This window comes from Nannospalax galili, unplaced genomic scaffold, assembly GCF_000622305.1.
Source record: "Nannospalax galili isolate Female #2095 unplaced genomic scaffold, S.galili_v1.0 scaffold1617, whole genome shotgun sequence".
Classification (NCBI taxonomy): domain Eukaryota; kingdom Metazoa; phylum Chordata; class Mammalia; order Rodentia; family Spalacidae; genus Nannospalax; species Nannospalax galili.
Genome location: NW_008340915.1, coordinates 759,533 through 774,673, shown reverse-complemented (window position 1 = coordinate 774,673; position 15,141 = coordinate 759,533). Strand labels below are relative to the sequence as shown.

The 15,141-nt window shown below is 38.2% G+C and overlaps 1 protein-coding gene across 1 annotated transcript in view; it reads left to right on the top strand.

Moving 5' to 3' along the window:
• Nucleotides 1–15,141, top strand: part of Exoc4 (exocyst complex component 4) — an 849,021-nt gene that overhangs the window by 589,415 nt on the left and 244,465 nt on the right. Inside the window, exon 11 of the mRNA XM_008836072.2 lies at nucleotides 9,019–9,238. Within this exon, the coding sequence (XP_008834294.1) occupies nucleotides 9,019–9,238 (220 nt within the window). The remainder of the gene's footprint in view (nucleotides 1–9,018; nucleotides 9,239–15,141) is intronic.

Below are 15,141 nucleotides of genomic sequence, written 5' to 3'. Positions count from 1 at the left end.
AAAAAAAAAAAAGAAAACAGACTGAGCACAGACTGGGGGAACAAGTCAGTTCTCCATGGTGTGTGCCCCAGGTTCCTGCCTTGAGTTCTTACCTTGGCTTCCCTTGATAATGAACTGTGACCTAGAGATGTAAGAAAAAATAACCTTTCCTCCCCAAATTACTTTCGTTCAGTGTTTTTATCACAGCAGTAGAAAGCTAACCAGAACAATGTTAAAGGAGTGTATTAGAATGGTTTAATTCAATCCAGCGTGGTCTCTGGAGCCATACTGTCCAAGATCAAATTTTAACCCCATCACTTACTAGCTTTTTGATCTTGAGAAAGTATTTTAACCTTTGATGCCTTCCTTTCTGATTCCAAATGGCACTTGGGAATGTCCATACAGCATTGTAAGAGATATGTGAAACAAAGTGCCATGCCACCCACATATAGTAAGAATAGTTTACCTGTCAGCTGTTAATGCTACTGCTGTTTTTCATTTGCTTGGTGTCGTCCTGTGTAAAATGGAGATGGTAATAATGCAGTCCTCTTAGAATGTTTGTGAAAATTGCATTGAATAATCCATATAAAGCCCTGAGCAGAACACTGTAAGAGCTCTGGGAGTGTGAGCAATTATTGCTCCTACTGGCATAGCAACAGGTGGAAGATTGGCCATATTCTTCATAGACACGGGTAGTTACTAAGCTGTTCCTACTGACAGCAGTAAGTACAAGGTCGGCCACTTTCCCCTGTGTCTTGCATTCCAGTATCTGAAGGCCACACTGATCTCCAGCACCCAAATTAGAAAGGATTAAATATGCTGCATGCACATTTCCTGATGATATGATAGACATCTAAGCTGTAGTTTTTCTTGGAAAATTTTTGACAGCTTTATCTTTTATGTAATAATGTAGAGGTATTATTGTACTATACGTAAAGTAAAAACAGAAATCAAAGCGATTGGAATAGAAAGCTTGTTTTGCCTTTGAGCTTTGTATCATTGGCCCTTATTTACTTGTTTATTTGCATCTTGAGGGGTTAAGGAAGGATTGCTTGATATTAAGGGTTAGAGTTTAAGCCTCACTTCAATTTCTAAAATTATATGCTTAAAATTTTTAACAGCTGTCACTTTAAAGAGACTTGCTTCGTTTTAGCTAAAGTGCTTTTCAGTCTGGAGGGAACACTTAAATGCAATCACAAATCACTTGCATTATCCTCATGATAAGACTTTTAAAAGTTAAGATTGTTTGTAAGCCTGCAGAGTCTAAATTTTGTAGATAATATTCTTTTCTCTCATTACTTAATGATTTTTACCTCTTTTCTCCTCTAGTCCCGGGCATGAATTTCGCTCATTACAAATAAGAGCACCCAAATCCCTTCTGATTTCATTAGTTCAGCAAATTGTCTCCTAGGAGCATGGGCTGAGGGCATGATTGAGCTCTGCAGTGATGAACTTATTTTGTACTTTTCCCCAGAAAATCTTTATATACAAAAGACACAGATCGTAGTTAGACTCAGCATGAGCAATTACAGACTGTTTGGGGAGAGCCTTTTCCCGATGTGCCGGTGGCTCACTCCCATGAATTAAGAGGCAAATGTGCTCCAAAGTGCATTAACCTTTATGGATTTTTCTTTGGTTTTCATGTTCCACTGATTTATGGTCTTAAATATGCCTGTTACTGCTGTTTCTGAATGAGTCCCTTGTAAATCATTTCTAAATGATCTTTTTCGACTCAGATAATACAAGTAAGTTGGCTATCTCAAATCAATTCCTCTGAGGCGTCTTCGCTCCTTTGCCCAAGTTGTCTTCCAGTTTGCTCTGCCTTAAATGTCACATGTGAGAAACATCAGGTCAGTGTGAAACATGTCTTAAAGGTGCATGTGTGCTGGTGTGGCCTCTTTTGCAGACGAAATTGTTTCTGGCATTTTGTGTGGCCTTGGATTTGATTCCAGAGCCCTGTTTGCCTGTATATAGCTTATTCTCACAGTTCTTTGTACCTGGATGGGCTCATGCTCTCAGAGTATATCGTGGGTTCTGCGTTGATTTCTTTTTTCCCATACAAATCAAACATGGTACAGATTTTAATATACTGTGTCCTTATAAAAGTCTACTTTGAACAGGTATTTTCTTTCAGATAGATGAGTGCCACTGCTCCCATTCAACTTCTGCATCCCAGTGCTGATCCTCTGTGCTCAATGATATTTCTAGCTGGTACCAGCCACAAGTGTTGGCTAAGACAGAAAAAGCAATGGAGCTTTATGATAAAATAGAATTTGTGATAAGAAGGCTGGACTAAGCAAGGAGCTTGGGAAATGAGTAAAATTTTTATTAGTTTATAAATTCTTTAGATAGAAATTACATCAAGATAAAAAAAATTTGGAAATACCATATGAAATGCAGGCAGTGTATGCTCATTTGTGTATTCCAAAGAATAAATGACTTGCTGCAAGAAAGCAGAAATGTAAAAACACAGGTATTGCATATGTACAGACTCTTAAAGGCCCCCTACTTGTTAATCTGAAACAAACATTTCCAGTTAAATATTTATAAATATTCAAATATCAGTATTAAAAATTTGGAAATAAGGGGGCTGGAGAGATGGCTCAGTTGTTAAGAGCACACTGACTGCTCTTGCAGAGAACTTGGGTTCGATTCCCAGCACCCACATGACGGCTATGAACCATCCTTAACTCCAGTTCCAGGGGAATCTGAAACCCTCTTCTGCCCTCCGCAGCATTGCATGACATGGGTGCACTGATTTAAAAACTAGATTTTTATAGATGGAAATTATAGGGACTGGAGAGGTGGCTCAGCAGTTAAGAACACTGGCTGTTTTTGCAGAAGACCAGGGTTTGAATACCAGACCCTACATGACAGCTAACAACCATCCATAACTCCAGTTCTAGGGAATTTAAAGCCCTCTTCTGACATTTGTGGGCATTGCATGACACCGGTGCACTCACATACATGCAGGCAATACACTCATACACATAAAATAATAAAAAATAAAATAAAATATATAAAAAAATTTGGAAATAAGGTCTGCGCTTTAAACTTGCAGTAAGGATTGGGTATATACATTCATTATTTGCCTTTCTGATTTGTCCTGTTTTATAACCTTAGGCTGAGGAGTCTGGTTTGGAGAACAGTCTTCAAGTCCTGTAATTAGATGCTCTACATACCACATTATGCAGATCTTTTCTTTGATTTGCATTGTCTCCTTTCCCATGCACAGATGTACCTGTAGTTTGCTTGCCTGCTCATCATTTGCAGGCCTGGGAAATCCATGTGACAGCACTTCTGGAGATCAGATAATACACCTTTGACAGGGTTCCATCTGTGTGTTCTAGCTTAACTTTGAAGTGAAGTATTTTTGTTCCTAATGAGATTCTCTTTTCACTCTCAAAAATTTAAAAATTCAGTACTTTCTTCCATGGGTTTAATTAGGAGCCTTGTTGTCAAATTGGGACTTTTTGTTCGTTCTTCTCTGTACTGTTACCCTATCCCTCTCACCTCCCATTCGACAGACAATTTTTAAAATGCTTAGTAGGTGAAAGGACCCAGACAGTGCTTTGTGGGAATTGGAGGAGGGGAACTGGCAGGAAATAAAATCTAAACTTGCCCATGAAAAATACCAGGAGCTACTTAGAATATTTTTACTTGCTGGAATAGTTCATCAGAAACAAAATGAAGATGTTCACTGTGGGGTTATCTATAATAAGGCCTGGATTAATGTTCCTTAATAGATGCTTGATTTAATAATGTGTTCATTAGTATGACAGAATGTGTTTATAATACTCTGTGAAAGAGCAGAGGGAAATTAGTGTGAGTCATCATATTGCCCCCCAAAACGACAGCGTGAGAATTAGCAAAGCTCAATAATGCTGTTTCAGAAAGAGATACTAGTTAGAGGTGGTCAAGATGAGGAATGGCATGTCCTTTTCTTCTCAGTTGTTCATCTGGACCCTCATCCAAACTCCTGGCAGGAAGGCACTATTATCAGATAAATCCCATCCTGGTTCCAAGAACTATAAATTGAAATCAAAAGACATGTTTTTTTTGTTCACTCTAATTGTCAAAGTCTACTCTGCCCATCATAGAGTAGTTTAAGGCACTATGGGAGCGATTCACATTTGTCTTTTAGACATTTGGGGATTTGATCATTCCTACATCTTTTTTGTTTATGAAACATTCAAAATATCAATCTAGTGATCTGAATTTATGATAACATGGAGAAGTAGAGGATCAAGGTGAAAAATAATCATAACCTATGTCCCATTAGAGGGTCTCCAAGGTCATCTGTGTTTTCGTGATAGTAATGATAGCACTAATTAGAGTTGCAGCAGTTGCATTGACCATGCACTATGTGTCATTCTCTGTTAAGTGCTTAAGGTTTATTTTGTGTGACTAGGTAGTGTTATCATCCTATTTCACAGAATGTGAAAGTAAGACTGAGAAGTTTAGTTATCTGCCCAACCTCTGTAATACCAATTCTGAGGAGTGTGCTCTTGAGGACTCCCTGGCACGAGTGACAGTGAAGGAAGTTCAGCTCCCAGGTGGATAGAGCATTCTTTCTGTGTCATTCTAGCCCAAGAAAGTACAGTTTGCCCACTTAATGAATTTGACTCTTAGTTTTAAATCTTTAATTTTTAAATTTTAAAGTGTGAGTGTGTGTGTGTGTGTGTGTGTGTGTGTGTGTGTGTGTGTGTGTTGTTTAGGGCACACAGTGTGATATTTTGAAACATGTATATATTGTACAATGGACTAAATTGGACTAAACATGTATTCTAATTCATCTCTGTATACCATATTTTGTGGTGAGAAAATATAGTAAATAAAATCTACATTTTGATTTTCAAGTATACACATTGCACAATGGATGTCTTGAGTTTATTTCTCCTGTCTAACTGAACTTTGTATCCTCTGATGAACATCTCCCCACCACCATCCACTTACCCCAGCCCCTGGTAACTACCATTATACCCATTTTTAAATAAAGAAGGGGCTGAAACAGCCTTGATTTTTTTTTCTTTCATTCTTGCCCACGTTTCATGCTTTCTGTACAGTGAGATCCCTCACAGCTCTGAAGTAGATTTGGAAACATTTTGAAAAGGTCCCGTTGAATTAGAAATGACAGCATCAGCTTGTATGTGCCACTGGAGACTGATGTATGTGTTATATGCAGTGATTTGTATTTGAAAGAAATGGCTCAGCTGAAAGTAATGGGGCACCTCTGTCAGTGCTGCTTGAAGCTGGTTCATATTTTAGGGACCCCAAAGACAAAAACAGGACTAGACAAAGAAAGCATGGATAAATCAGAGATTTCTGTCACTCTAAGAACAGGTTAAGTAGTAAAAAAATGTTTGTATAAATGATAATGATTTTATGAAATGATATAAGAAATGCTTCTGTCCCAAAACCTTTTTCCATTTTCCTTTGAAGAAAATAAGCATTCTGATAAATGGAGTTTTGCTCATATACTCATTAGCAAATTAATAACAGCAACTTTCCTTTAGAGTCTGACTAAGGGGACAGGATACACCTGGGTAGGGATTTCTCTGCCGGTTTGACAGGATCAGAAGGGGTCAGTCAGAATGGCAGGGTATGGGATTGTGAGATCTTAAAATTATAGCTGTAGCTAACTATTTTTATCTTTCATTTTCCTGTCTTTTTCCATTCACCATCTCCTTTGAGACCCATGAGCTCTTTTGGGAACAAAGTTTACTCTTCTGTGTTGACAAAGTCAGTTAAGAAGCCTGACTCTCATCTCAATTTCTACTTTTTTTTCTGACATTCCTTAATTCCTTGGGTTATTTTTTTCACTGTGATAACCCTATATCTATATCACTGTACCTCCTCCCTCAGTTCCTAACATGAGAGAGAGGTGATATTTAAGATTATTGCAATTTGTTGATTTATTAAGTAAATTATAGGCTAAACAATAAAGCTTGAAGCATTATGTATGTACTAAACTTTAAATGTGGCGTAATTGGAAAGCAATTTGCAAAGTATAGTCTTTAATATGTGTAGGCAGTTTTTTAAATTCTCTAATTTGATTTTAATCTAGTAGCTAATCAATCAATTTTGAATTAAATAATCAAACATCTTTTAAAAGTTACCATTGAAAATCCTCGTCCCCATTCCCAGACTTAACCTATACCCCTGTCTCCTTCAGTACCTGTTGAGTTTCTGTGAGGTTTCTGTGAGCGTGTTCATGCTGAAGACAATGAGAGTATGTAATTCCTGTAGAGACTAGTGTAGTAAATACTGCCATGTATATATTGATTTCCACTCACTTTTGTCACTTACGGATATGTGCTGGGCATCCTTTCACATCAGTTTCATCAAAAACTCTGGATTTTGGCAAACAAGAGGAGGTATGCAGTATACCAGTTTGTTTGATTTTCATGTAATTGATCAGCCTTCAAGTTGTTTCCAATCTTTTGCCATAAAAATACAACTGTTAGAAGAATTTCCCAGAAGTGGTGTTTCTGGGAGGAAAGGAAATGGCTTTGAATAATATTGCCATTGTGCCCTTCATACAGATTGTACTATTTTTTATATTTCTTTCTTTTTTTGTCTTTTTGAGACAGGGTCTCCCTATGGCCCCAGCTGTCCTGGAACTCACTATGTAGACCAAGCTGGCCTTGAATTCACAGAGATCCGCCTGCCTCTGCCTCCCAAGTGCTGGGATTAAAGGCGTGTGCCACCACGCCCGGCCATATTTTTCTTTTTTTATGTATATGAGTGTTTTGTCTGCATGTATGTAAGTGCACCATGTGAGTGCACTGACCACAGAGACCAAATGAGGGCATCAGATCCCATGGAACTGGCATTATGGATAGTTGTTAACCCCCATGTTAGTGCGGGAAACCAAACTTGATCTTCTGCAAGAGCAGCCAGAGCTCTTCACCATTGAGCCAGCTCTCCAGCCCCAAGGGTTGTACTTTTGTTTTCACTCTCCTCAGTGACATATGAAGGTGCCACTTACACCAGCAGATTCTATTTTCAAACTTTTGGAATTTGACCAATCATATAGGCATAAAAATTAGTATATGAGGATGGTTTACTGTGCCTTTTTCTTATTAAGAAGTTGTGGGTTTTTTTTTTTTAATCTTTAGTGACTATTACAGTTCTCATAAGGTAAATGCACTTTTCATGTCCTTTGATTACTTTTCTATTAAGTTCTTTTGGTTTTTCATTTTGATTTCTATCCATCATTTGTGATATAAGTTGAACATTGGTCTCTCCAGTTATTCATTCATCTTTTGTTTTCGTTTTCTGTTTCTCCCCCTTTTTTGTGAAAACATTACAAGTAGCCCTTGATTTACAAAGCACTACAGAACTGTACAAACAACTAGGCAGGAAAACCATGCAAAGCACTCAGTTTTCATAACTTACGGAAATTTCTGTCAAAACATTGAAAACTCTTACCATCATTTATAAATATATGTGGAAATAAAAAACAAGAAAACTAAGTTCTAAATTGTATTCAATATGTTGCAACATTTAAAGTTTAGTTAATGTGGTTTGTTTCTTTTTTAAAATATCAAAACCTATTTGAACAGTGCATGTTGGCTTTATCCCCTATGCTCTCTGAAACAGCATGAGCATATTTTCTGTGGCTTAGCAAGCTTCCGTACCTCTACATTTTAATCAGCTGTGAGCATTTTATCCTTTTTCTCTTTTTTAAAAAAACATCTCAAAGAATTTCCCAGCATCACTTCCTCTTGTGTCCCATCCCCCTTCATCCTCACTCTTCCTTCTATGACAATCAGTTTCTAAGTCTCTTCTCAGTTTATAGCAAAAAACTTTCTTTTGGTTACATATGTCTGTGAAATGTCCTATGATTATATATTTCTTTTATAACATGATTTACGTTCGGTTTAATTTTCACTTCCAGTGTCATCCCTCTTAGTTTTTTGGCCATATTTTATCTTTCTTAACAAATTATTTATCTTTGTCTACTCTTTATAAAATGACGCGTAGTCTCTTCACCGGGTGACGAAGAAAGAGCACAACCATATACTTTGTTGTCTATACTTGAATTGAATGGCCAATGCATGATGACCAGTTGCCAACAGACTAGGAAATGCACATTAGATATTTACATACAGAATTATGAAGGGATAGCATCATAGTTTGGCTTTATGTAATTATACTAAATATATAGTGCTAGGTATACTATAATGCTGTAAGATTTAAACTGTGTTGTTGAGGGACTGATACTATTTAACTGGCCTAGGTCAGTAAGTTAAATTTGTGTGTATTGAGCCATAGAAGGTGAAGGCTGCCTTAGTAGAGCAGTGCAAACAAAAATGTATTCATCTCTGAGGTTTAGCTCTTAGCATTCTGTTAGGTACAATTTAAGTGTTTTAATAAAAGAAATAAAGCATTAAAATGAAGTTGAAATTCTCTTTTGTCCTTCAGCACCTATCCAATTCTTCTTTTTATTTTTCTTCCTTTTCTTTTTAATGCAGGATCTCACTATGTAGTCCTCACTGACCTGGGACTCATAGAGATCCACCTCAGCCTCCTGAGTCCTGGGATTAAAGGCATGGCCACACCTGGCCCCCTATTCCTTTTCTTAACTGCAAACTCAGTATCATCATGAATTTGAAGAGTGTTCTTTATTCTCTCACAAACACAATATGTATACATATATATGTGTGTGTATATATTAAAGATTTCAGTGAGATGTATGTATTATTTGTGGGTATATTGTTTAACTCATTCTGTAATTTTGTTTGCTGTTTATCATGTTTGCCCTTTGGCTCTTGTAGTCTTATTTTCTTAAAGAATTAACGGAAATATTTTGCTCTCCCTCCCATTTAGAAGTCATGTTTTTCTATTTCATCCTATTTCATTTAAGTAGTGAAATAACTTATCTTTAAAAAAATTAAAACTTGTATTTAGATGGAATGATGACCTTGCTGTCTCCATGGAAACAGCCTGAGCCTACAGATACTGATGTGTGTGGTATCATATTTATATATCTCTGATATATTTAACCATATTTTTATTCTGTTTGTCTTGCAGATTTATTCAGGAGATTGAGCATGCCCTGGGACTTGGCCCCGCCAAACAGTGTCCTCTTCGAGAGTTTCTCACCGCATATATCAAAGACATCTTCCTTCATCAGGTCTTGACTGAGATCAACAAAGAGATTGAAGGAGTCACTAAAACATCAGACCCCTTGAAGATCCTAGCTAATGCAGACACCATGAAAGTGCTGGGGGTACAGAGGCCTCTCCTACAGGTAGTCATACAGTAGATTTTACTATTTTTGATCAGCATTTTTTATGGTCTTGGGTAAGTGTTCTAACTTTAGAAGACAGGAAGAATTACCATCTGTTTCTGTATTCATCAGGGACGAAACAAAAGGAAAAAAATTAAATAGACACTAGGGAAATTTAGGTCTAACATAGTTTGGATAATAGAAATTCCATAAGATCATGAAAGAAAAAAGATAACTTTGACTAAGGGAAATGGTGAGTCTCATTAACATTCAGGCAACTCCACTGTCTAGAATTTGTCCTTGAACGAATTGTTTTTCCACTGGTTAATACTTCCCAGAGTAGGAAGAATTAACAAGAAGGAAATTAGTTATTCCACCTAACCTCAATTACCAGCAGGAAGCCAATTTTAGGTTCCGTTTATAGGTAGACTTAGAGTAAATAACTGGACTAGCTCCCAGAGCATTTGAACCAGTAAACTAGCTTTTAAAAGCCAGGTCATTTGATAACCCATGGCTGTTGGGAGGGGGAGAGACAATCTCTTTCTAAGATGTGATTCTTGGTAGATTAACCAGGCTCCAGTGGATGGACCGATACCATAGGACATTTGAGAACACAAATTAGACTCTATAGGATATATAAATACTATCAAACTATATTGTATGAAAATCATGAAAATTCAATAAAAAATAAAGACAAAAGTTTAAATGTCTCTGGAGGGCAGGGAGCAATAAGGGAAGGTATAGAATAGAAAAGGGGATCTAAATACTATCAAATGATACTATGTTGTATGAAAATTGCAAACATTCAATGAAATTTAATAAATAAATAAAAGCTAGGCCATTTAATTCAAGTCATGATCTCATTAATACTAAACACTGACTTGGACTGAATATATAGTTTCTGCCCAATAGAAATAAAGTTGTCTGTAGATATTTTTGTTTAATAGGCCTGTTGTGTATTTTATATACATTTTAGCTTATGGCATGAAGATAGAAAGCTAAAAGAAAATTATCATGAGTTTGAATTATGGTTGTGTGTTGACAATTAATCTTTATAGCATTGCTTCATTCAAAAGAACAGTGGGCTCAAAACCACATTTTTGCGTAAGCCATAAAATACCAGAGTGCTCAAAGTGCGGAAGGTTTGGCCTGGGCAAATGGAGGGTAGTTATACTTGCTCCTGTAAGCTCTTTGACTTTGCCTCCTATGTACATTGCAATTAAGAAACATTTTGAACTTTCTCAGGGAAGTGTTATAGTTAAAAAGCAAATTCTTCTGTGGTAAGAAGGACGTGAACTAGAGGCATCAGAAGGAGAAGCTACTTGTTTGCATTGTCTGGTCTTACTAGATATGCTTCTAGTGAGGGCTATGCATGGAGTTTGGTGTGCAGAGATGGTTTAGCAAAGGTGAGTGTTGACGTCCCCTTCTCCTGGATTGCTGTTCCGTTGGCTATTTTTATGGATGGGAGCATCCCCCTGAATCTGATTTGATGTGGTATCTCCACTGGGAGGCTTTTACTGAATTTGCTCCCCAGTTGGGTCCCCTTTCCTGTTTTTTTCCTCCATTCTTCCCTTCCACTTAGAGTTTACCCAATGTGTTTTCCATACTGAGACCTACTGTAGCACTGAGGCCATCTTGCCCGGTGGCTTCTGATTGGGTTCTTCTCTTAGGAATCGCCAGCAGGAACTGGGGGGTGAGAGAAGAAAGAGGTTGAGTCATTTCCTCCTTCCCACTTTGGATCTGGACTCTTCCTCCATAGCTCCAGCTCTCCCTGGGCTCCGAGAACACCACTTCTTCTCACTCTTTGATTTCAGCTTTGTGCTGTTTCTAGTCTCTCTATCCCTCCATAGCTCACATTCCTTCTCTCAACCCTGCCCATACCTCTCTGAGTTATCTCTTTATTCATGTTTCTTCCCTTGGATGGCCTAAATTAAGTATCAAGATCCCCAAAATATCTCCTCAGTTAATCATTACTTTAATACTTGGAGTTTGCTTGCTTACTAGCTTGCTTGTTTTTGCCTCTGATTGACCTCAAAGCCTTTCGCATGCTACCACTCAGCTACAAACCCAATCCCAACACTTGGGGTTTTTTTGTTTTGTTTTGTTTTATCTTTAAGCATTTATCATAGCTACACCTACTACTAACTTGTCTTTGTAGCTTCCTGCTAGGAGTTAAGTTCTAAAAGTGCAGCATCTTGTCAGGCAGCAGGAAGTGCTCAGAGAAATTACTGAATGAGTTGGTGAATAGATAGGGTAGGTAGATAGATGAAGACAGTGGATAAGCACTTGTTGAGTCAAAATGGGAGGAAATGAGAAAAAAATGACAAAAAGTTGTTTGGTTTTATGCTTTGTCTGGCCATGTGAGTTTCTTTTCTATCAGGAATCCATCCAGTATCTATTATCCTGAAGTGTCATGCTGTATGCTGTAAAAAGCAGCTTTATCATGCATGTTGTACTGAGTTTAAAAGGAGGGGGAAGGCTACCAAGTAAATCTGTAGACTGGAAAGTCTGGCTTATGAAACAAGATCATTTTGAGCTTAAGTAGCAAAGACCAGTTGAGACTCCTCACTAGTTTACCACAGTCTGGGCCATGTTGGGCCATGCACTGCCAGCTGAGTGTCAACTCTGGGCAGCACAGGATGTGCCTGTCAGGTCACTCTCAATCTTGTCACCAAACATTTTGTACTAGTAACTTTGCCTCTCGTCCTTTAAGTCAATTCCTCCATTCTGTGACCAGGTAAGAACTCCAACTTTACCTGTTCTCTCTTTGGCCCTATCAAGATGTAATTGCATGTGCGTGAGTAAATCTTAAGACTAAAGTCATTTGAACTATTAAACCTCAAAATTTGTATTCAGAGCTAAAACAGCTGCTTTGATGTGTGATTATTTTACTATCTTTTTTGCATCAAAATTGTATTTTATGAAAATGCAAAGCACTGGGGACTACAGATAATAAATCTGTCTAATATTCTCAGAATTAGGAGGTTTAAAAAGCAAGTGTAAACAAGGTTATTTGCCTTTCTCATCCTGAGAAATTCTTTCTTTATAACAACTGTAAATTGTCTTCAAACATGATTTTTTTTCATGCCCAGGCTTCAGTGTTTCTTAAATGTATTTCTGTATCTCCTTGATATTTTTATTCCCAGTAATTTCAGGTGACTAATCTGAAAAAAGTGAGAAACAATTCCTCAAATTTTTAGCTGAGAATCTAAAACATATGTTAAGATGGGAGCTCAGAGGAATATGTGTGAAAGTTGAAGGTAGGGAAAGTGCCCAATCACATGAAGCCTAAAATGGCCTGTGCAGCTATTCCCTCTCCTGGATTGCTGTTTGGTCACATGGGAGAGCAGGGCAAATGCCTTTACCCTGAGACTGCGCCCATGTCACTTGACATCGGCTCCCACAGATCCTCCAGAAGTTGGAGGCATAGCTGCTTTTACTTGTGTGATGATAGGCAGGTGCAGTACATAGTGTCCAGAGAAGAGAACCCAGCACACTGTGTCTCTGCCCCTCTGAGACGGTACCTGAGCAGTACAAACGCTCATGTCATGAGGAAACTTTCCCAGGGGTTCTAGCAGGCATTTGCCCCCATGATTTTACTTTCTATGACAGGTTCCACCAAAAGTAGGAAAAAAATAGTGCTAGCACTACTTTTAGGTGAAATGCTCTGCAAGGGTTGGGCCCAACTGGCATAGCACAGGAGTACAAGTAGCAATAACAGAAGAAGTAGCATCAGTAATGATTGCAATCTGAACTGCAAATAGTGCTCATGGTTATGACTAGCACATTGGCACATTCGCTATGAGCTGGACACTCTTCCCAGTTCTTTCTATGTATTGGCTTCCGTGTGCTTTGATTGTATGGTAGAAACTTCTGTGGGACCAATCGTTAAATTACTTGTCCACAGCCAGCAAAAGTAAGAATAATTCACACCCAGCCAGTCTAAACATGAGCTCTGTGCTCTACAGTAGTTTTCCTCAAATCATAGTCTGAGGATTATACATGCATGTGAGCTGTGTGCTATGACTAGGCCGTCAGACATAGAGATTTGAGAATGCATGCTTAGACACTTTAATCTTTTTTTCCTTAGGAATTTGACATTGTCTGTTGAATCTAATAAAAAATTGGGGCTTAAATCTTGTGTATTCCTGGGTTTTTGATTTCTTTTTTCTAGTAACTTATTTTTATTTTATCTCAGGAAATTATCTATCTGAAACAGACTGAGAGGAACACTGAGCCATTACCGTAGTTAGAGGTGTGCTGCTCTAAATTCCTACTGTCCCATACTGCCTCATAGACATGTGCAGGAGAGAACCATCTGCTTCAGTGCCTAAAGCATTTTACAAAAGATAGAATACACCTGGTTCTCTTCTAAACCTCTAGTTCCAGAATACTCCTACAATAACTAGAATGTTTATTATTTATTTTTAAAATACTTTTTACATATATATTTATTTAGTTGTATGTGCATATATATGTATATATGTGTGTGTGTGTGTATATGTGTACCATGGTGTGTCTGTGGATTTTGGTTTTGTCCTTCCACCATGTGAGTTCCAGTTCGTCAGGCTTGGCAGTGACTGCCTTTACCCACTGAGCCATCTCGCTGGCCCCAATATTTAATAATAAATGGGTGAGTGAATGAGTGAATGCCAATGACTGGTAGTTTCCTTAGTACAGGGACATGTGTGTATATGTTTTCTTCTAATGCTATAAAATGAGTGGTCTTGCATGTCAGAATCTAGGCTTTGCTAAAGTAGAATGTCACCATTCTTTGACCTACTGCTCCAGTGTAAAGGCAAGATTGGATATACCACCTGGGCTTGCCATATGAGAGGTTTCTGTCATCATTTTTCTGCAAAATGGCCTCAACACATTGCAGTGCAAAGCTTGTTGATTTAAACCAAACTGAGGAAGTCTCTTAAGAGAAACTCTTTTGTCCTAAGTCGTAGTCTAGATATGAAGATTTGAAGCTCCATCCTCAACATTCTGGACATGAAACTTGAGGCACGTTCATTTGAGGTGGACTTTGTATAGTTCCCAGAGGATGCAAATTTGTCATTTGATAAACATGAAGAAAGAAATTGAACTCTGGCTCACTTTATCTTTCTCGTATATCATTATTTGGGGAGTTTGCATCTTCTTTGGTGCTTCCATGTTTTGGTTTTTTAAGTGAGGGTACCAATGTTTTTATGTTTTCATTCCTTACCTATCAAACTGCTGAATAGGCAACTGTCTCTGAGCAGTGGTCCAAGAAAAATTACCTCTCCTTCCCTAGCCCACAGCTCTATCCTTCACCATTGCTAGCTGGAAAGGCATCTGTGGACAAGAATATCAGACCTCCAATTCAGCTTGTGCTTGTGTGGTGTCAACATCTGGTATGTCTATGCATTAACATTTGAGGAGCATTGCCCTAGATTAGTGCAACACAGAGTGTGACCCATGGCCTGCTGCATTGGCATCACCTGGGAGCTTGTGAGAAATCAGTTCCTGAACTTGATGCCACTCTGGGTTTGATTAGTCCTGAATATGATTTTGATATACTCTGAAGTTGAAGAAGCACCCTGTTGACATCCTCATGCCCTGCCGGAGGTTGAAGAACAGGACCTAATGCCATGAGTTCTTAGCTTTGTGATGAACAACCGTAGTCACTTTGAAAACTATTCAAAGTTGTTTCATGCTGGCCCAGACATTGTAAGAACAGTATTTGCCACGATAGCAGAAGCTGCTACCTCGTCTAGCACATTGCAGAATTGTGAGGAGTGCTTTCCCAAGACAGGAGGAGCCCACGTTTTTCTGGCCCATGAAGGGCAGTGAGGCAGAGGCAGCTTTCTTAATGCTCAGGCTCAAATCCCCATCACTGGAAGAACAACATAAGCTCTGTAAGTGAAAAAGTAAGTAGTCTTGAAACGTTTAAAGCATAT